General features: G+C 48.2%; 1 protein-coding gene across 5 annotated transcripts in view; it reads left to right on the forward strand.

Moving 5' to 3' along the window:
* The window catches only part of LOC111842822 (retinoic acid receptor beta), an 86,923-nt gene that overhangs the window by 53,537 nt on the left and 10,761 nt on the right, over nt 1-22,625 (forward strand). For 2 of the 5 annotated variants that reach the window (XM_072705654.1, XM_072705655.1), the window contains 4 exons: nt 9,855-10,003; nt 16,212-16,353; nt 19,628-19,687; nt 21,155-21,315. In XM_072705654.1, the coding sequence (XP_072561755.1) occupies nt 9,855-10,003; nt 16,212-16,353; nt 19,628-19,687; nt 21,155-21,315 (512 nt within the window). Of the gene's footprint in view, nt 1-9,851; nt 10,004-16,211; nt 16,354-19,627; nt 19,688-21,154; nt 21,316-22,625 lie in introns of all 5 variants that reach the window. The other 3 variants (XM_023809842.2, XM_023809844.2, XM_023809843.2) reach the window with 2 other exon arrangements.

Here is a 22,625-nt window from a genome sequence, read left to right on the forward strand (position 1 = left end):
CTGGGTATCATACGAACATGTAAGTTTCACTTTCTGAACATGGTGCTTCTTTAATTATAATCATATGTGATCTATAGACATAATCATGGTTTTAACACGTAAGTTTGCAATAACTTAAAAAAGAACTGTTACACATTTAAGTCGTGTTCTGTAGCATGGAATATTGCATTGGCGTTTATAACATGTATAGGCCTATGTAAAATCTGAGAATAGCTGCTGCACTCCCGGGTGTGTTTTGTGTGTGTCTGTGTGTATGTATTTAACATATTTATAGATATATGTGTATTACAGAAGACGTTGGTACTTGTTGGTATCTTGCAGTTGTACCTAACGGATGTCGTTGCGTGTTGAATACCGGGGAAGCATTGTGCGTGTGTGCGGTAGCGTGTCGGTACTCTGGGAGCGTGCGCTCGGGTGGGGGGCGCGGTGATCTGGACGGGGCGCGGTAATGCCAGAGGTGATTAGGTGCTGCCCCGGCACCGCAAATGACAAGGGGCAGGTTGTTGTGTCTCCAAGGGGTCGGAAATGTCAGCAAAAAAAAAAAGACCCCGCTCTCCGGCTGTGATTTGGACGGATTGCCTGCCAACTCTCCGGCAAGGTTAAACGGGGGGAAAATGTCATATTTTGCATTTCGTACCGTCGGTGCTAAATATAGGCTATAAGATTTTTTTAAATGTACTATTCACGTTTTTAGGTGAGACCTTTTGTTCGTTTTTCCCCTTAATGTATAAGCAGCTCTGAATTGTACATGCTTCTAATGGATAATAGTTGGTTTAGCTCTAATGTTGCACGTCAAAGATAAATTTCCTCAATACCCGTAGTAAAATATAAGCCTAAAAATTAGAACTGTTAGACAAACAAAAAGCACTCATCAGCTGCATGATATGTTGAGCAGTGGCATGTTACTTAATATCATGTTTAGGTGATATACTGACCACACTCACGATAACGGCGCTCCTTCCTGGCGTTTTACGGCGTTTCTCCTATTCACAACACAAATGGAAGGGGCTCTTATCTGTAAGCCTAGCGTGTTAAAATTACGCAAAACAGTTCATTGCAAGTGCAATAAATTAGACACCTTCTATGACTGCTGTAAAGTTACACATAATGTCGGCGCCTCTTTATGCGCGTTGTCACGTTTTCAGACTCTGAGAAGCTCTGCTGTCTAATGTTTGCCGATGTCCTCTGACAAGGTGCCTCCGCTGCACTTTTCGTTCAGTCCGGATCTTCTGGCTTTGTATGTTTTTTTTGTTTTTTGTTATAATATTCTTCTGTTAAATTAGTTAGCCTGTTCCCGCGATAGTAATAAAGCTGGACATAGCTGTTTTGGGCCTCAGTGTCACGTGTGTTGTGTACACTGCTAGAATAACTAACCTTAATTAAATTACAGTAGAACCAATCACCTTCAGTAACTGCTGCACCTAAGTGCCCCCTTTTTATTTTTAATTAGATTAGAAAAAAAAACATTGTTCTAAAACGCCTTTAAAAGCCGAGAATACGCTTATGCGTTCAGTCATATGCAGGGTAATGAACTGAGGTCGGTTCTGTTTTCGTTTTTCTAAGGACTTCTCGATATAATCTCCCATTCATGGTTAAATAAAATATGGTTTATTATCATTTACAGACTGCTCTCGAGGCTCCATAGAAATCCTTGATTCTCCCCTAATAAAAATGTAGATGGTATAAACTGCCCAGAACGAGTGAAACCCGACCTGTTTTAAGGTGGACTTTCGTCAAAAATGTTCAATAATAGACCTACTGAACCGGATCACGTGTACTTCAAAGTAATAATACTTTTTTTTTTTGCATGCTATAAAACGTTTTTGTTTTTTGTTTTAAACAAATCTTTATACCCTAAATATAAAACAGAGCAGTGGAAGAATAGTTATGATTTTAGTAACTTCTAATGAGCCTAAATTTTAATCTTGTAGATTACATTGCTAATTTATAGGTTTTAATTAGTAGGCCTTTTTTTCGTAAGTATGCCTAACGCAATAATATAAAAATCTATCCTTATTAAAAATAGACGTTTCAGTCCTGGCCAGTTTTGCTTTCTAATGTTTACTCTGAAAACATAACGCATAAATTAGTTGTGTTAAATATTTTGTATTTATACTGTATTTATAAATCAAATTATACTTGAAACTGAAACAAATTTAATCCCATCTTATCTGACGACTTTTATGCAGACTGCGGGTATTATTAGAAATACCGTTTAATGTGTGTGATTTTTGAAATCTACATCTAAATATGTATGCAGACCGGGGGGAGGGGGAGGGCGCTCGGATTGCGGAGCCCGTCAACCGGGCCGTGACCTTGCAAGTGGATTTGATGGAGACCATGAGCTGAAAGTGAAATAGAGGCGGTAGGGGCTGCAATCGGTGACTGTTTGCCATGAAGCGGAGCCGCCAAAAAGCCCACAGCTGTTTTCCGTGTCTGGCTGCAGTTCCGCGTCTTTCTGAAGCCGCGTGAGGATGGACGAGTGACTTTGGTACGCAGGTTAATTTTGGACGTGCGCTGTTGCCTGCAGTCATTAAAACGTTTATTGGTGAAGCATTTACATTAAAAAAATTATGTTTAACGTTTTCAAAGACTAATACATTAGCTAAACGTTAACTAGATAATTTCCAACAAAAGCCATTTTCGTTAAATGATCTTTTATTCCCATTAAAAGGATCCCACCCGCTGCATTACTGGATTCTATACGGAAGCATAAAACATGGAAAGGTTTTTATTTTGTGTGGATTATTTTATGTTAGTGTAAAATATTTCGGGTAGCCTAATTCTTGCACAGGCCTAAACAAGTAACTATGACGGATTTCATTATACAGACCAATTAGGTAAATAAACACCAAAACGGTCTTATCACAAATGAGTCACCAAAGCTGATGAGGACCGTCTCAGTCGTTTATCAGACCCTGGCGTGCTGTGCTGGGTTACAGATCGATATTCACACGCATATCCCTACACTAATACGCATGTGATCTGGTGTAATTACGCCCTCCACAAGCACTTCTGAAAGTGACATGAAAGGCCATTAGTACAGCTTGCACGACAAGCTAATTTTGTGGGCAAGAAGGAGCTGGGGGAGAGAGAAAAACGTGTAAGTCTTGATGAAAGGGAGCCGTCAGAGGCAGCCATGCTTAATCGAGTTTATTAAGAGTATCGGCGCCCCTGCTTTGAGCCGGAGGACATGACGGAGCGACAGTCTGAAGCGCGGTAGCGCGGAGTCAGGCCCTTAAAGCATCGCCATTGTCTTCTTAATTAATACCCTAATCGTCCTTGACACTTTTTATATTTAACGGTTTGTAATCTGGTATTTTGAAATATACTAATTTTCCATGAAAATGGCGTATTGTGAAATCTGACGAGTGTAAATTCTGGCCTCTGCCTGTAATACACGGATTAATTTTTTTTTTCATTTCTTGTGTTTGTTTTAAGTCAACCAGTCAGACCCCAATCATCTCATTTCAGAAGAGGCGTTTGGACATGTTGGAGCAGTTCAAAACTCGGACGCCCGTGATTACATAGTGCTGGGCTGGAAACCGCAACATTTGGCGATTCTAGGGGGGGAAACGTTCAAAGATGACGTGGCAGTGGGATCTTCGAGGTTCTTCGTTGCATATCTGTCCTGATCCCCTGTCTTACTGGTGGCTTGGTGCAGGTGGGACTGCTTTTTGGTGTAGAATGCAGGAGAGCTAGGTTGGTATCTCCTGTGTGAGGATAATCTCGCAGGTAACCCAGTGATGATCTCCGGGGGGGGGTCAAAGATGGGTTATTGGTGCACTTTATGTGTGTGTGTGTGCATGTACATGCCCATAATGGATTTTTAACATGAAACAAGCAGACCTGTGATTCAAACCAAGAACCTCGGGTAGAAAACAAAGGTACTTTTGATTTGAGTTGTGCTCTGATTTGCCGGAGTGTTTTTTTTACACTTTGTGCTGTGGATGTGTTATGGAAAAAGGAAAGATGTATGGATGGACTTTTGATCTCTGTTTGGTGCTTCCCCTGTACCACTGCCATCCCATAATTAAAAGCAGACCATATGTAGTTTCTGTATATAAGTTTCTCTCTGTACGTGGCCGGACCGTTCACTGCACTCTGTGTGAACTTTGACTGTCTCCTTTGTCCCCTGTACACCAGTCGTGTGCTTCCTGCTGCGGTTTCGGGGGGGTGGGTGGGGGGAGGCAGGAAAAATAACGACGCCGATTTTTCAGAGGAGGAGTTGACTGTGTAGGACACCGGTGGCATCATATAATCGGTCAGATTCGCCAGACGTCTGCCCTCCCACGCCGTAACTACTCCACGCTCCCTTACTCCCGGTAGTGGCTCTCTCCCTCTCTTGCTGCTGATGAGACTCATTTGTGTGTATCCTGGATGTCAGTAGGGTCACCCAGAGGAAAGTGTCCCTGAAGTCCAGCCCCGGTGAGGCTTAACATTCACGCCGTGGTGGGGATTTTTGTGAAGACTGGTGGTGGAATTCGTGTTATGGGTTTAGTTCCCTTTGGGGATGAATGTGGGGTGAGTATAGGGCTGGCCAATATCTAGGGCAGCCACTAATGACTATTTTTCTAAAGATTAATCTATCAACTATTTTATTGATTGGTAGATTAAGCGATTAATTTTGCTCCAGAAAATTAACTTGACCGTTTAAGTTTATTTTGACAGCAGATTGTATGTCATTGCCATGCTTTAGATCAGTGGTTCCCAAAGTAGGGGTCGCGACCCTCTGGGGGGTCATGAGACATTGAGGGGGGGGGTCGCGAGATGATTTCCAAGAAATCAAATATTTCTAATAGTTTAAAAAAAATTAACATTTTATCAACATTTTAACATTTTATATTAACATTTTATCCATAACTAACAAAAGATAAAAACTAGTAGTTAATAGTTACATTTAAAAAAATATGCAAATTAAAAAGCCATCAGCCTTTCAAATTTCTTTCCGTTTGATCGCGACCCCTGAGGTGATTACGACAGATTAACGACACATCAATAGCGTCAGTTGCAGCAGAATTTACAGAATGTTAAACATTCTGACGTGTGCACGTAACGTTTAGGTAATTTTCATCGCTTTATGCTTAGGATATTATTTTTGTTGAAATGAAACGAATGAGTAACAATTTAAAAAAACAAGTTATATGGTTGTTAGAGCGTTGTGTTCTTTTGTGTTGTCATGCTCATGTTTGGATCGATAGGCCTATTGGCGCATGTGCACCTTTGCGCGCAACATTAGTATATTTTGACCACTTCTGAGGATAGTGGGGGTCACGAGTCACTGGCACGGTTATTTTGGGGGTCGTGAGCTGAAAAGTTTGGGAACCCCTGCTTTAGATGATGTACATCGGCTTTTCGGTGCTATACAGACATTTTTTTTTTCGCCCACAATTCGATAAGCAGATTAGTAGTAGCCTATGCCTAAAAATGTGAATGAGATGCGTATCGCCAAAAAGTCAGTAATCTGTATAAATTTGGCGTATTCTCATACTTAATGAAATGGGTTAGCGGAGCGCGCCGCATGCACCACAAGCGATACGCACTGAAGTCGCAATGAAGGAAGCGACAGATCAGCAGCCACAGCCTCTTGTAAGGGAGGAGATACTGTGGTTAAACAAGCTAGAAAGTGGCGTGACTGTACTTTCTGCAGATTAAAGTCCGACGCTTTTCTTTTTTGTAAGTATGGTTATTTCAGTTTACTAGTTAGTTTCTAAATAAAATTGTCCATTTTCATTTCAGTTTTAGTTTATGGTAACGACAACTCTGGTACCAGCAAGTCCAACAAGCTCCTGTGTACGTTTTCTATTCAGGTGCTCATGCTCAGCGTTGGTACCCCCTGACGTATGCCGACTACACACTGCGCAGTGTAAAGCCACCTTTTTGTTTTGTGGTTATTTGAACTACTCGCATAATTACAGTGATATTATTTAAAGGAAAACATTTGTTATGATGAATTGAAGCATTTTAGAAATCATGGTAATTTTATTAGAATAATTTAAAAATGATGCTTAAATTTAAAATATTGATGTCGGCCCATTTTGAGCGTTGACATCATCGACCACATCGAATAATTGCGGCAGCCCTAGTGATATTATATCGATATTATATCGCGCGTGCGCAGTAATCACCAGGGCATTTGGCTGGACGCCAGCTTTTCACACGGATGTTTATTTGTGCCCATAATTTGTTCAGCCGATTTGGTAGTACGGCTAACATATTGAGGCATTTTATGACGCCCAAAAGTTATCACTATAAATTTGACGAATCCTTATGCTTAATAAACATGTCAGACGTTAAACTGCAAAAAGTGCCACCAGACCGGCGACGTCTTTTTACTTTGTTTATCCACAAGATCTCCTCTTTTAAAAGATGTCGTGGCTGCTGAGTTGTTTCTTTCTTCGCCGCCGCTTCAGTGCTTATCGCATATCACACTGCAGTATACCAAACCATAGTATACCAAACCATAGTATGTCACAACAGCATTATGTAGTGTGCTCCACCATCCGAATTGAATAATGATTCACCAAGTTTATACAGACTAACTAACATTTCGGTGTCGCAAATAAACTTCCTTATAGCCAAATGCTTCGGCTGTCCTCTGAAGCCCTGGTGATTATTGTACACGCGCGACATAATATCGATATCGCCCAGCCCTAGGTGGGTGGGAATGGTTAGCGATTTTTGGTGTGTTGGTTAGCGTTTGGGGGTGTGGCTTGGCCCAGATTATTCCTGATAGGCCAGTAGGAATATGATTCCCCTCATGGTGAGAGTGAACCAATGAGAGAACAGCCTCCAATGGGGTTTTTCTATCTTAGCATTAGCTGGAGGCTGCAGGACTGAGGGGATGAGAGAGGGGGGGGGGTCTCTCCTTCTTCCTCCTCCTCTTCAGCATCCTCCACTTTTATGTCATCCATGAACACGCAGTGAGGTTGCGGCTTTAATCATCTCCCGCGGAACACTCCGGGGCCTTCCGTACGCCTGCTCTTTGCTCTCGTCGGCATGCTCCAGGGAAACCCCCTCAAGTTTCTCTCTGAGTAGGGCGTCCCATAAGTTTTGTGACATGTATACTAATAAGTATGATGTTGGCCGTTTTGTTGGTCATCTCACACGTCCTGAAAATCTTTGGTCGTCTCCCCTCTTTCAAACACAGTCTGCGGCCCTTTGAGTGACACGTGAAGGGAGACTCTGGAGTCGTATCGACGATCGCATTTAAGACCAGCAATTACCAGTTCATTTAAAAAAAGCGTGAACTTACTCCCCGAACAAACACCACTGGAAGTGTCATGAGATGTGGGTGAAGTCATGAGAAGTGATAGGGGTAGACTTGGGGGTATCTAGGTGTCAAGCCATCTAGACCTACCATATATGTTTTGGTTTTTTTTGGCGGTATTTCCACAAGCAACTCTGTTCTGGCTATTTTGAAATCTTGGCAATGAAATTCTGGGGTAGGTGGGGGGTAGGGTCCACCATGATAAATTTCGCCAATCAAAAATACCACGTTACACCCAAAACGCCACAGCGCTATAATACCACTGAAGCTTAGATAGCGGTACGTGTCTGTAACCATAGAAACAGAACAGTAGCTAGTCAGTTTTTCCCTGAGATTTAATTCTATTAGGGTGAAGCAGGGGTAACAAGGTCATGTTTGTGTTTGGATTTATTTACGTTATAAGTGTATTGGGTGAGCTTAGACCTGTCCTGCCTCATGGGGACGCGCTTATTAAAGCTTTTTTCCATGAATAAATTTACCAATACAGTGGCTTAAATTAAAGCAAAAAGAGTAACAATATCCCCCCTTCCAGGCTAATTGTGTTAGATATACCATGAAGCCAAGCATCTAGCGTCTGTTCAGCTGTCCATTACAGGTCGATCTTAGTAGCAAGTTCAGATTAAGGATGGATTTAATATGGCACCTTCCAGAAAAGGAAGCCCCACAAAATGGTAATGTTGGCTTCTACTCATTGCTAGTTCATAATGCACCACTGAACTGATGGTCAGCAGGTTCTCACCGAGTGTCCAAGCCTGATCCTGGCAAAAGAAACGATGTAAAAATGGTTCTTCTTTCAGTTCTGGTGCTTCTCATACCAGCAGGGCAGTTTTGAATTGTGTGCTAAAGAAGTAGGTTGGTTCAAACTATTTCCGTCCATCTTCCACCAGCTTGTCCTGGTGGTGGGAGGGCCTGGAGCCTGTCCCGGGCAGCAGAGGGTACGAGGCAGGGGACACCCCGGACGGCAGTGCGCTCCGTCGCAGCGCCAACGCGCTTGCTGGCTCACTTGCTTGTGTGGTCGTGCGCTGTTAGCTTCTGCTGCTAAACCGTGCCTTTGAGAACGCCGCCTTTGTGTCGGCTCATAGTCAGAAGTGTAATATTCGATTTAAGATCATGATTGCGCTTAACTGTCCTGTTTAAAGCCTAATTCCCCCCACCGGCTTGAAGGCTACCTCTGACATTAAGTCGTTGGATGTTTTGTCTGCCACCCCAGGAGCTAATTGGTCTATGGCCAGGCATGGGGATTGTCTCAGAGGATGGGGCGGGGCGTCCAGATGATTTGACGAGCGCCGACAGCCCGGCATGGCCCACGGGTGGGGGGTCCGGACGGCACTGATTTGTGGAGGAGTTGAGGGCAGTGCCGACTCGGGGGGGGGGCCCTCCAGCTAATTAGCCCCAACGGTGTCTCCCGCCCCTGTCTGCATTCCTGTGCCAAATGTCAGCCACCCACGAGGCTGGGGTCTCGGCCTTGGCGGGGGTGGGGGTGGGGTGCTTTCCCCTCCAGCCCAGAGCCAAGAGGCAGCTGGGAGATAAAGCTCATTAATGTCTAGTAAGGCAAACACGCTGGGGTTTCCCGCTGGAATGAATCATATCGGCGACGGACAAAACGGGTCAGGCGCCTGATCTTTTCTAAACGCTCGACATCTGCCTGCGGTGTGTCGGACACATTAGCATTTGGCCTGTGCGCGGGCGGCGAGAGGCGGCGAGGGGCGGCGGGAGGCGGCGAGGGGCGGCGGGAGGCGGCGAGGGGCGGCGGGAGGCGGCGAGGGGCGGCGAGAGAGGCGGCGAGGGGCGGCGGGAGGCGGCGAGGGGCGGCGAGAGAGGCGGCGAGGGGCGGCGAGAGGGGCGGCGAGGGGCGGCGGGAGGCGGCGAGAGGGGCGGCGAGGGGCGGCGAGAGGGGCGGCGAGGGGAGGCGGGAGGCGGCGAGGGGCGGCGGGAGGCGGCGAGGGGCGGCGAGAGGGGCGGCGAGGGGAGGCGGGAGGGGCGGCGAGGGGCGGCGAGAGGGGCGGCGAGGGGCGGCGAGAGGGGCGGCGAGGGGAGGCGAGAGGGGCGGCGAGGGGCGGCGAGAGACAGCTGGGGGTGGGGGGTGGGGGGTGGGGGGGGGTGCTGTTTCTGTGTCCTGTAAGGGTATAAATGCTCCGTGCACGTTTGGAGACTTTGTGTGGAAGATGCTACAACCCCCAAGCTATTCTTGTGATGTATTTCCTGATTGCCGATTTCCTCACTCTCCCTGCCTTGCTCCCCTAGATCCTCGAGGTCCGAGCACTGCTGGTTTTCCAGCCTTCCTTTACCTGTCAGCCAGGTGTGAAGCCTCTGGCCAATCAGAATCAGTAATTATTAAACTCACTACCTGCGAGAACTGAAAACAAGGCCTGGATTTGGAATCGAGGTGCAAATTTGAATATTCACCCATGAACCAGTGTGAACGCGGTACTGGGCCCATTAGGTCATGTGACCAAGGTCTCCTGGCTGTTTTTTTTTCCCCCCTTTTTTCTTGGTTCCTTCAACGTTCTCCGCCAGCAGCGAGGCGCTGACCCCCCTGAGCCTGACTGTTCAAACCGGTTTCTTCCTTCTTGTGTCCCAGCAGCTGTTGAGACCCAGAGTAGCAGTTCAGAGGAGCTGGTCCCGAGCCCCCCCTCGCCCCCAGCCCCGCCGCGCATCTACAAGCCCTGCTTTGTGTGCCAGGACAAGTCTTCGGGATACCACTATGGCGTCAGCGCCTGCGAGGGCTGCAAGGTAAGAGAGCGCCAGCCCCCCAGCCCGAAATCGGGGGCTACCTGAGCCAGCAGACCAAGACCAAACTGGAAAAACCGAGCTCTGTAAGGCCTGTTGTCATTTCCTGGGCAAAATTGGGTTTGAACCGGTAAGTGGTCTGAAGTATGAGGAAAGTGGATGTCATTAGTGCCTCTGCAGGCTGTGTTCGCGCACGGTAATTATAGCTAGCTAGTTAATGGAGGGACCTGTTTATCTGTAGTCTTCATTTTTGTCGTGACAAAGGATTTTGAAGGTCGGACCAAAGGTCTTTCGACCTCAGTTTGAGGAATGGCTCATAGGTGATCTGTGGAAGATCTTGAAGACCTCACGTCTGATCTGTTGTGGGACTTTGACATCAACTCATGGTGGAGAGGTGCAAAGTCCTGGTCTCTCTCTTATCGAGCGCAGTGTTTGGTGTGAAGCAAGAGTTATGAAATCATCGTTTGTTGTCGGCCGATAGCCGTTAGCTGTTGGATGTTTCACGTTTGCCTGGGCAGTAGCAAATGGTCTTGAACTTTTGCAGATGAATGATGAAAATGTGGGTTTCTGAGGGAACTTGGACGTCTTCTTAATTGTTGTGTAGTCGATGGTGTATCATTACTGTTCAGTGTTTGGGCTGGGAGGTGTCACCCAAGAATGGGGCAGGATTCTATGGGGGTGGGGAGCTACTGAATATTTCTCACAGGCCCTTAAACCCATGTTGCATTTGGGGGGGGGGGGGTCCTCTCCATTGCAATATAACCTTTGGTATGTGAGGAATCCTTATCCCGGTAGTTTGAGAAGACTGTGAACCAGTCGAGTACCAGTGATTAATGAGGGAATGTTCCGCGGATCGGAACGGCGTGTAGGAGCGCGGGAAGAGGAGCGGCAGGAGAACCCGCTGTGTGGGGGTAGCTGGCATATTAAACAAGCGGGCTTCCTTTGAAGCGCTCTCGGAAACACGCGGCGCCTGATGGAGAGGCCGATCTCAGCAAATGGGCACAGATGGGGTGAACGCAAATGTATGCATCACCGTTTATACTGAATAGCGACTTGAAAGAGAAAGCAGAAGCAAGAGAGCTTTGATTCCGTAGCTTTAAGGACTCAGCAGGTTAAGCTGTGGATTATAGACACACAGAACCCCCCAGTAACCCCCCCCACCCTGCCTCCGTCCTCGTATCCCTGTAGTGCAATTGTCGTCGTTAAAGGTGAAGGTTATGCCACAGGCAGGGTGGGGGGCGGGGGGATGTTGTGGGCTGTGATGGATGCAGCAGGAACCAGAGCCGATGTTCGTAGTGTGAATTCTGTGCCGGAGAAGGGGAGTGAGCTTGTCGTCTCCTGCCAGGCTTGACTCGTCCAATCGCACGGGTGAGCTCGCTCGCACAGGAGTGCGCATCTGCATTGTGTGTGTGTGCGTGTGTATATGTATAAATGTTTTAGGAACAATAAAGCTGTCTGGATTTGACAGCCCCTAGTGCAGTTCCCGGGTAACTGTAGTTACCGTAGTTACCTCGTGACATGCTCCGCCCCGTTCTGTAAACTCTCAACGTGGCCGATTGTTTTCCACGTCGACGTTGGCGCAGTTTGTGGGACAACTCACGCCCGCGAGCCTTCATGGAAGAAACACGCTTAAAAGAAAAGGAAAAAAAACAGGCGAACGAATGGGGCGGCAGATGCGCGCCGCTTTTTGCTGTTTCGATGCCTGTGCAAATGTGGCTAATCTAAATAATCTGACAGGCCTTCGTCTCGTTTGATATCCCAGGGAAGGCTTGATTTGACTTGGTAACGCGTTCTTCCATATGGCTTCACATCAGCGCATGCATATTCAGTGGCAACGAGATGGAGTCTTCGTCAGACGGGGTGCTTATCAAAGTCGATCGTTCTCCCCTTAAACAAAAGCGCTTCTGCTCACTGCCCCTGTGTTCTTACTTTCACGTTGCACCTGAGTCATACCAGGGTATTTGGTTAGGGCTCCCTAACCACTCCAGACACATGTAGTAAGCAGCTGCCGTTTTCCATCATTTGCTGTCGGGTGTCTTGTGAAAGGTACAATCTTCGCTTTCTGGAGGTTAACGTTCAGATGGCCTACAGGAGACCCCCCTGCAAACCAATGGGCTGAGAGGAGGGTGTATCTGCTCTGTATTTAACTTTCTCAAGCTCTAAGTCTTTTGTGGCATAAAGATAGTCTTAATTTTTAGGCGTATAGACAAGGGACTCGAGCATAAATGATTCATATGCCAGAGTCGTCGAACCGGAGAGTTTATCACTCCCAGCAAAACCTGATCACTTCAAAAGAAACAGCTCCTTCATTCCTTTAGAAGGGTTTGCTGCAGATGGCAAATAAAATGTGCAGCTGTAAATAAATGAAACATTATGCTTGGCTCCGGATTTGTCACCTTTCAGTTTTTTTAAGATAAACATTAGGCTGCTAATTTGTATTTGACTGTCCCCCCCCCCCAAATGGCGGCAGTAATTAGTTGATAAATACTCCATCAAAATTCAGAGAACGTGCCTTTTAAACTGAACCACTCGTTAAAATAAGAACGATGGTGTCTAAACAGGCTTTTAGGACATTCTCAGGCTTTGTTTTAAGACAATGTCTCCTCAAGCAGAACCAGACATTATCTGTCATATTCCAGACGCTCTTGTCACCGTCATCGTCCCCCCTCCCCCCCCAAGCCACACAAGGAAGATTCCTCTTCTGTTTTCTGGTGAAGCTGACGTGAGGTTCGTCTGTGACACCCCTCCCGGGCTGAGTGGGGTCCACCCAACACCTTTTAGCACGTTGCTGTTCCAGGCTGCTTGTTGGGAGATATGCAGAATATGGGGGTTTCGTTTAAGAGCGAGAGCGTTGTTTGTGTGAGCGAGGAGGGTAACTTGTGTGATACGTAGGTGTCGTGTGTGCAAGCCAGGAATGTCAGGGCCGCCATTGCAGCTCTCGTGTGCATGTTCTTTGCGTGTGCGTGTTCTTTGCGTGTGCGTGTTTGCGTCTGCGAGTTGGGTTGGGTATATTCTGTAAGATTGTGCATGCCAGCATGTCAGGTTGTACCGTGCGTGTGTGGGTTTGATGGATGTGGGGGCATCGTGCGGCTGGTGGGCGAGAGCAGGGGTGCAGTGCGTGATGCGTGTTCGTTTGCGTGTGTGCGTGTGGTGCACCGTGTGAATCCCACATACGTGGTTCAGCCTGACCAGCAATCTGTCTTCCTCTTGGTTCAGCTGGTGACGGACGTACCGTGCGACCCAGACCCAGCGGGGGGGAGTCATGCTGTTCCCCCACTGCAGTTGAGGTTGGGGGCTTGCGCCTTGCAGTAACATGACAGATTTTGCCTTAAATCGTTTTAAGTTTTGGGCAAATGCACTGAAGTCAACTTTTTTTATGCTAAAATGGCACATTTAATATTATCCAAATTTATGGCTCAAATTTACCCACTTATGCAGACAGATTTTATCCGTTGGGGATCAATTGTTCCCTCAAAGGAACAGCAGCACCTCCTTCTGGGGTTCGAACATCAGCTGATCCCTGTGCTTAGCATGTCGCTGCTAACCCACATCGCTAATCGCAGAATGAGCAGGTGTCTCAGGCACGTTGTGGGTTTAGACTCCCGTGTCCTGTTTAGCTCTCATTTCGGAGGGAAACTGAAGGATTGAAAGGGGAGCCGGTCTGAGGAATGGTGTCGCCGGTGAGGTCGGGCGATCCGAAACTCGGCGTGGGGGCCGGTCGCCGCGTCCTCTGCGCTCCTTCCGGAGTCATGAGAGAGACACTTGCAGGTTGCACCATCTGCGGATTCCCCATCAATGCCCTGCATTGTTCTCGGGGGGCTCCTACCTTGCAGGTTTATTTAAGATTCCTACTACACCCCCCCCCCCCCCTGCAGCAGCTTAGGACCTGTGACCTCACCTCCATGCTGAACTCCAGGTGTAAGTAATATCGCAGGTAAACTGCCCTGCCCCTCCCCCTTCCTCACATGAGCGTCGGTTTCCATGCGTGTGACGAGTGGGGGGGTGGGGGGGGGGGGGGGCTCCGGTGTCCTCTCTGCTTTCAGTGACAGCGGTAAGATATCGACACGATTAAGAGCGAAAGCTAATCAGTTGCCCCTTCTGCCGCCGCTTGCTGCTTCGGTTATGGAAGCCCGGAACGTTCTGTGGGAGCGGCGGGTGTGTGGGGTGGGGGGAGGGGTTAATAATTTATAGGTGGCACTTTCGTTTTTTTTTTTTTTTTTTTTTAATCTGTAAATGAGCACCACCTGAGACACACTATCCCCACCCACACCATTAAGGTAACAAGATGGGAGATGCTGGTTTCAGTTATGGGCCTGTTTAGGTGACGGAACTCTTCAACGCGTTCCGTTTCGATAGCCCCAGTGCATTCTGGGAGGCTTAATGAGACAGACTACAGCTGCTCGGGGGGGCACCCCTGAATGTGTTTGTCAGTGAGTCTAGAGATCATCGTTCAATTATAGTAGCTAATAATGTAACCATATCTACCACTTTAATATAACTGTAATCTCCTATAACGAGTAATTCTGGCTTTTTATTCTGTTTACTCATTGTTTTTATAAGTATTTAATATGTTTATCCAGGGATGTAATATGAAGGCAGCTTTGTGGGGATCTCCGAAGTGCTCTGAACCCCTTAAACCTGAACGGGAGCACGTCACGCTGTGTGCTGGGTCGTCATGGTGACCCCTCCATTTTCAAAGTCTACTTTATTGTCATCGTGCACTATTGTCATCAATTGTCATCTAGTGGTGCTGGGAAGGTCTCCAAGGTGTGAAGCGCATCCAGCATTAGGCCTGATCAACAATCACGTAGATAAACACCCTGCTGCCACTGCTCCTTGCCGCCGGGCCGCCGTCTTCCTCTCCAGGCTCAGTCCTCCCCCCGGTTATTTATACGTCTGTCACTGGGCCTCCCGCTCGGAAAATCCAATCCGCTATCAACACTCTGCGGCGCCTCCGAATATTAACGCCTCGTGTCTCCGTGCAGTTTCCCTTCAGATTTCTGTGTATGTGTGATCTCGCGATTGCGTGGGAACACTCCTAAGATGGTGCCCTGTGATTTCAGAGTCAGCTGTCCGACTTTTGTCTTAAATTCAGTTTTTCTGTTAAGCCTCTTAAATGCCTGAAATGGAAGCAGACTGGGTTCATAGCCTTGCTCTTAGCACTTCCAATGTAAATAAAAGCAGTGATTCAGTAATGGGGGGGTTGGTATGTGGCTCAGTGGGTCGGGATGCTGTGCCTGTAATCAGAAGGTTGCTGGTTCAAATCCCAGGGTCAGCAGAGTGATTTCACCATTGGGCCCAGAGCAAGGCTCCCAGCCCCACTGCTCCAAGATGACCCTGCTTTCTCAATAAATATAAATTCCTTTCAATAAAATAAAAATGTCAATTGTGAACTGATGAAAACCTGGTAATTTGGGGTGGATTGTGGGTTTTTTTCTTACTCCTCTCCCTTCATACTGATTCCCGTGACTCTCCCCGGATTCTGGAAGCCTCTCTTCTAAGTCTCCATTTCCGTCTGCGCTCCTGCCTTGTGTCCGAACACGCGGGAGCCCTTTGGCATGGAGGGTATTGAATGGGGCGGCCGTCGTGACGGAGCGTTTAATGCCACCTGGGTCTGTCAGATGCGAGGCGCCGGGAGGCCATGGGCATCTGATCACAGATTGCCCTGTGCTGGTGGCGCCCCCTAGGGGTGTGGAGGCTCACAGGAAGTGGTGGTGTTAACATTTTTGGTGGAGTTTAATTATCTGCATGTAGTCCTTTGGAAAAGAGGTCCGGTTGGACGTGGGTGTGAATGTGGTCCGATCGGGTGAGACGAAAACCGTATCCTGGATGCGATTCAGCCGCTAGTAGCAGCGTCTCTGCTTGAGGTGCTTTTGGTTTTGGTAAAAGTACAGAATTGACCTGAACATGGTGCGGATCTGTCTGTGGTCCCGGCCAGACCTCCTCTCACCCTGAACGTCTGCCTCCATGTTGCACAGTAGTGGCTGATGGATCTGTAATAAGCTCCTCTCTGTTTTTCACCTTCTCTAAGTTCCTCCCCCCCCGCCCCCCCCCAGTCACCATGCAGGTAAACAGCATCAATCGGCAGCAATTAAATGAACACCTCGGGAAAGATGCCCGTGGATGTACTCGCTACGCTGAGCTGACGAAAGATGAAATGCTCATTTTTCCTCCCCCCCCCCCCCCCCGTTGATCTCTCTCTGCCTGTTAGGGCTTCTTCCGCAGAAGCATCCAGAAGAACATGGTGTACACGTGCCACAGGGACAAGAACTGCATCATCAACAAGGTCACCAGGAACCGCTGCCAGTATTGCCGACTGCAGAAGTGCTTCTCCGTCGGCATGTCGAAGGAGTGTGAGTCGGCCCTGGTCACATGACTGGTCACATGACTGCCCCTTTCACTTCCTGTCCTGTGTCCTTCAAACACATCATCGTTAGACAGGATGTTATCACACCCCGGATCCCTCACTTTATGGCTGATGGCTAGTTTCACAGGCTCCTCCCCAGTCCAGTGACCCTTGAGGTCAGCCCCCTCCCAGTCACATGGTCTCTGGAGGCGGGGTTTGACATCCCCTGGTGGGGTTTAGGTGCCCGACAAACCAACGAAAACTGCAGTTAGTTTCCTCCAGAGTGTCTAGACATGTTGGTAAACCAGCTCTATCAGTTGGGCGGCTCACAGGCCCAAAACGGGCCATCATGTTATCACTGGCCGCTGAATGTGGGGGCATCACTACAGACCCGAGGGGGCCATTGCTGAGGAACTTCTCATTGGCTCTGGCCAGGGGCGAGAACACGTACTGACTTGCTGTATTACTGATATAACACTGTGAATTATCGCTGGGCCTCTGCTTAATGACACTGTTTTTATCCAGCGAGTGGATGAGTAGGATCCCTGATGCATCTTTCGATGAATTTATCTGGGGGGGGGACGTTGTGGGGGGAGAGTGTGTAGGGGGGGTCGATGCCCCGATCTGGAGGGAATGACGTCCATCCCACACAAGGATGGAGGGATGCCATGATCATTAGCACGTCGGAGCGTGACTTTACCGCTAACGCTAATATTAGCAGCTAATGTTAGCGTTGATGGGGATGTCGCCGCTCTCCTGGCGCGCCCCGTCACCCTCGCGCTTTTATAACGCGTCATGGTACATCATGTGCTCGGCTACCCGGCATGGGATGGATGTTCTGGAGAGGGGGGGTGGGGGTCTTCCAAGCGGAGGCATGCCACATCTTTGCCAGCAGGTGGCGTGGCGGCTGATGAGGCTTCTAAGCCAGGCAGGGAGCCCTAAGTCTTGGGTGTCCTGCAAAGTGGTCAGAGAGATCAGCTACTTCAGATGAAATCTGTAACAGGACCTGCCTTTCACCTGTTCCTGACACGGTGTCATAGTGAGATGTGCAGAAGATCCCAAGAAAAAATCGCTGTGTATCCAGCACACATGAGAAAAAAAGCATTTTCTTCATTTCCCATCCCTTTGTCTTCTGAATTATTATTATTATTATTTTCTTCATGTCACACATTATTGGCTCAGTGTGATTGCATCAGCCTCAATCATTCTGCCCCACTGTATATGGCTACTTTGCATAAGAGGGCGGGACTTACAGCTTTTGCTACTATGATTGGCTGAGAGGTCCTCTATAGCAGCTGTGCTGTTACTGTCTGAAGGCATGAAGCTGATACCATAATGCATGCAAAGTTTTAATCATATGGAAATTATTAGGCTGCCAGCAAGGCAGTATTTATTGAACAAGACACCATTGACCCCCTGGCTGATATTCCAACAAAATATCCAGCTGCATAAATAAATCAGTAAACTGTTCATAGAAGCATCAGAAAGACAGACACACGCTTGTAGCCCGTTTGTCTGCATGTGGTGCAGTATAACTGGAAGGTTTCTAGTTTGAATCCCGGAGCAGGGGACTTGTGAATTGCTCCAGTAACTGATGGCTGTACTGGCCGCCGTGCCTGTGTGCCCCTCTTCCTGAAGGGGCATTTCATAACACGTCTTATTGGCTACATGCTAAACGCGCCCATACCGAGACCCCACTGGTCATTTGCTGATAATTTGGCCATTGTTACGTTAAATGGTTTGGCAGAAAATTCCAGCTGTTACATTAAATGTACAGCAGCGTTTTAATACAGATATGTAGCGTTAGAGCTTTAGGAAATATTTATGTATCTTTGCTTTGATGGGGGAAGCTGGGTAATTAGGTGAATTGGCATCACTAAATTGGGGTGTGGGTGTGTGTGTGTGGGTGGGAGAACTCCTTCCTCATTCCCTCCTAACCATCCAGGCGTTCCCTGCCCACTGCTTCCTGGAATAGGCTGCATGATCCCATAGTGCAGTGTTTCCCAATCCAGTCCTCGGGGACCCACAGTCGGGCTGCATTTTCGCTTCCTCGGAGCTCCCTGCCAGACAGTCCACATTTTTGCTCCCTGCCAGACAGTCCACATTTTTGCTCCCTGGAGCAAAAATATGGGCTGTCTGTGGGTCCCCGGGGACTGGATTGGGAAACACTGATGTAGCGGGTGAACAGGGTGTTTATTTTTGGGCAGACTCTCTCCTATTCTATGCCCTTTCCCACAATGTTAATAAATATTCAGCTCCACATTGATAGGAATGTTCCAAAGGGCAGTGTCTGGCAGGGGGGTGTTTATTTTGATACCGCCGTGTAGTTTAGGAATGTCTTCCATGTTTTCCGTGTTGGTGCATCCCTAACCGGCAAAAGCCCTTTTATGTGGGATAAACAAACGTCAGCAGAGAGTCTCAGCAGAGAGTCTCAGCAGAGAGTCTCAGCAGAGAGTCTCAGCAGAGAGTCTCAGCAGAGAGTCTCAGCAGCAGCGTCGCGGCCGGTATCTATAACAGCTATCCGGCCGGGGGGGTGCGATGACAGGCCGCCGTTTTTGTTATTGACCCGGCCGAGGCCCGCATCAGCCACTGGAAGTGGATATTTCAGCTTGGGGGTGCTGATGAGATGTGATCCTTCTCTAGATTTATTCACCCCCCCTTCTTTGCCAGGTATTAAAAACCCATTTATTTTCATGGCCCCCAGTCTGACGCATCATTCAAATAGATCTGGCTGCTGTAATTCGGTTTGAGTGGGGGGTAATTGATTGCCCGAGGCGATGGGGCCGTCATGTTGTGCTCTTCCTAAATCATGCCCCCCCCACCCCCACCTGCTTCTGTCGCTGTGCCAACAGACGACCCTGTCTGTTCTTTCTAGCGACGTATTTCACACTGGGGTCAATAGCTCCCCCCCCTAGTAAATACTGCTCTGCTTAATATGCTGCCGTGACGTGGAACCTCGCAGAATCACACACCCGCTTCCAAGGTCTGTGGCTGCCAGTTCTGGGGGGGGGGCAAAGCCACGGATGCCCTCCCCTTTTATTTATTTATTTATTTATTTATGCCTCTGGGACATCACACGGTGGGGAGGAGTACATGAAGGCTGACCATGGACCTCCCTAATGGCCTCTGGTCTAAGCCAGTGCGTCCCAAGGCGGCCCAGAGCCCTTCGGATGATGACGTCCTTCCCCTTCTCACTTGCTATTTCAATATCCTGTATGTCAGTGTTTCCCAGGCCGGTCCTTGGGGATCCTCATTCGGTCCATGTTTTTGCTCCCTTCCAGCTCCCTGCCAGACATTTTCTGCTACTGGGACCTGGGAGGGAACAAAAACGTGGACTGTCTGTGAGTTCATGAGGGCCGGATTGGGACACACTGTTGTGTATGGATGGCTTGACACTGACGCCTGCTTGTATTGACTCGATGTTGCATTTTAGCACAAAGGTAACAGACGCCTCATTTTCTCTCACCTCCATCTCTTTGGTTTATACTCCAATACCTCCCTACTTCTTGTCCCACCGAAAAATGACGTGATTTAAACATCTCAGGAGGTAAATAGGCTAAATGAGTTATGACCCCCCCCCAAATGAGCTACTGGACCTCTGCCTGAGTGACTGTAGTGAGGGGTTCTTGGGTTACAGGTGAATGTGAAGCCCAAATTATAACGGTGCACCGATGTGAAAATTTTGGCCGATACTAATTTATTTTGATCTAATATTACTGATAACCAGCTGACCTATGACCTTCAGAAATCTACATTAAAACTGATGTCAGTGATGTTACTGCTTAAGATCCCATGAATGTGTATAATAGCCACATCAGATAATGCAGGCAGTGATACACTGAAAACTCTAAGTTCTAAGCATGGATTGAGCCAAAAACCCCTCATTCTCCACTATAGAACATAACTGATGGTCCAATCCAATCTGTTATTCAGTAACTGCTGCTAACTTTTAATATTGACACATCAGACCAATGATGTTTTTTTTTTTGGCAAACATTGGCCAATACGGATATGTTAATCAGTATTTCGTACGTCGCTACCAGATTACTGCCACAAGCTTTTATGTCGTCTGTTTTTGAAAACATCCCTGGAAGCTGCTGTTCTTTGGTGAAGGCCTTCCTCGCGGGACTCGGGAGGTGACGGCCTGCCTGGCGTAACCTGGTGAAGCGAGAGGATGAGGTCACGCAGGAGGTCCTTTGGTTACGCGTTTAGTGTGAGCCAGAAGGTTCTCCAGACGTCCCGTTTGATGTGCTGGTAGCTCAGGACCTTAAGAGCAGGACCTAGAGCGAGTCCTCGAACATCAGCTGGCTATGAAGGATGGGGTTATCTTTCCGGAAGGATTACCCTGACATGTTCCGGCTGGTTTGCTGAAGAACCCTCGGGGGGGGGGGTGGACTTGTGTCTGAGGAGGTGCCGATGGAAAGGTCTCCTTCATACAGTCCTGAAGGACACGACAGTCCTTGCTAATCGCAAGTCTGTTTTGTTTTTCTTGTTTTCAGTCGGAGACATGACTGGTGGCTCTTCTAGGGAATCCCTTGTGCTGGGGGGGGGGGGGGGTTTATCTATCCCTTGTTCTCTTGGGTTAATCTGAGTTTATGGAAATCCACTTGAGCCAGTCCCACACACATTCTCCAGTCCTCATACCTCTGCATGAAATCGACCTGAGGGACGGCAAGCCAGGCTCATGGGTCTTAATGGTGCCAATACATATGATTTTAACTGGAGATCAAATAGTCCAGTTGATGCTTTCTGGCCAGTGAATTTGTGGCCGTGTTGTTAATAAGCATAACTCCCATGGCCGCCTACAGCTGTCCGGAATGACCGGAACAAGAGGAAGAAGGAGATCCCCAGGCTGGAACTGGCGGAGAGCTACGAGCTGACCGCTGAGCTGGAGACCATCGTGGAGAAGATCCGGAAGGCGCACCAGGAGACCTTCCCCTCCCTCTGTCAGCTCGGCAAGTACACCACGGTGAGAGGGGTCCCGAGTCTGCCCTGAGCCGGGCATGCGACCTCTAGGGGGCGTCCTGCAATGCAGAGAAAGTGGTCTGTGTGGGGAGGTGAAACGGCACAGCACACCGTAAACTCCGAAAGATAGAAATGGCACCGGTGGGGCTCTGTAGTGCTTGGTGGGTTAGGAGACTCTGCATGTGATCGGAAGGTTGTGGGGTCAAATCCCAGTCTTGAAAAAGCGATTTCACTGTTGGGCCCTTGAGCAAGACCCTAAACAGCAATTGCTCCAGGGAAGATCTGAACCTGCTTTCGCAATCATACATCACATTACTTTGGATAAAAGCGTCTGCTAGATAAATACAAAATGTAATAATTGATGGAAGTTCACTGTTAACTTGGCTGAACTCGCTGCAAGACAACAGCCAAAGAACTAAAGTCCAGTCGAATGGTAGGTTTGGGTGATGGAGTAGAGCCTGAGTGATCGGTTAGAAAAATAACGAACAGAAACTGTAATAATTATGAATTATTAATATCTGGCGGATCAGCATCCCTAACTTGTGTTCATAGCGGCCTGGTGCTGAATGAGCGGTTATGGGAGATGCCTGGGTGTGTATGAGTGTGCGCTCTATACCGAGTGTGCGCGCTCTATACCGAGTGTGCGCGCTCTATACCGAGTGTGCGCGCTCTATACCGAGTGTGTGCGCTCTATACCGAGTCTAGTGTAATGTTCCCTGTGGCTGTATATGCATGGGGTGATTCTGCATGAACTTGTTGATCTGGAACAGATTGTTTTTCCATAAAATAATGTTTTTGTTTTTTTTTTTTGTATATTGATATACGCCTGAGGATCGTGACTCCTGTGTGTGCGTGTGCGTGTGCGTGTGTGTGCGTGTATCTGCACATGTATGTATAATATATAATGTGATGGTGTCATGTTAACTGAAGCAAACTTCAGCACTTGCCGTCTGCCAGATGGTACGATTTCCCTGAAGGGGGGAGGGGGTATATTTTTAATGGCATGCTTCACATTCATGGTGGCGGTGGGGGGGGCCCTCTGGGAAAAGCAGACGGCCAAAGCCAGGCTGGGTGGAAGGGGGGAGCAGCAGGTCATTTGGGTGTGCGGGGGGGTGTGATGGTAGTGGTTGGTGATGTCATCACACGAGGGCGGCGGGAGCTACACTGCCAGTCTCCCCACAGGAACGCCTGGGGTGCTAACAGAGAGAATAGTGTGCTAATGTGACACGCGAACACAGTGATGCAATCAAGTGCTCCCAGAGGGGAGGGGGAGCGAGTCATGAGACCTGTCATGTGACTTTGTAAACCACTGTC

This window comes from Paramormyrops kingsleyae, chromosome 23 (assembly GCF_048594095.1).
Source record: "Paramormyrops kingsleyae isolate MSU_618 chromosome 23, PKINGS_0.4, whole genome shotgun sequence".
NCBI classification, from domain to species: domain Eukaryota; kingdom Metazoa; phylum Chordata; class Actinopteri; order Osteoglossiformes; family Mormyridae; genus Paramormyrops; species Paramormyrops kingsleyae.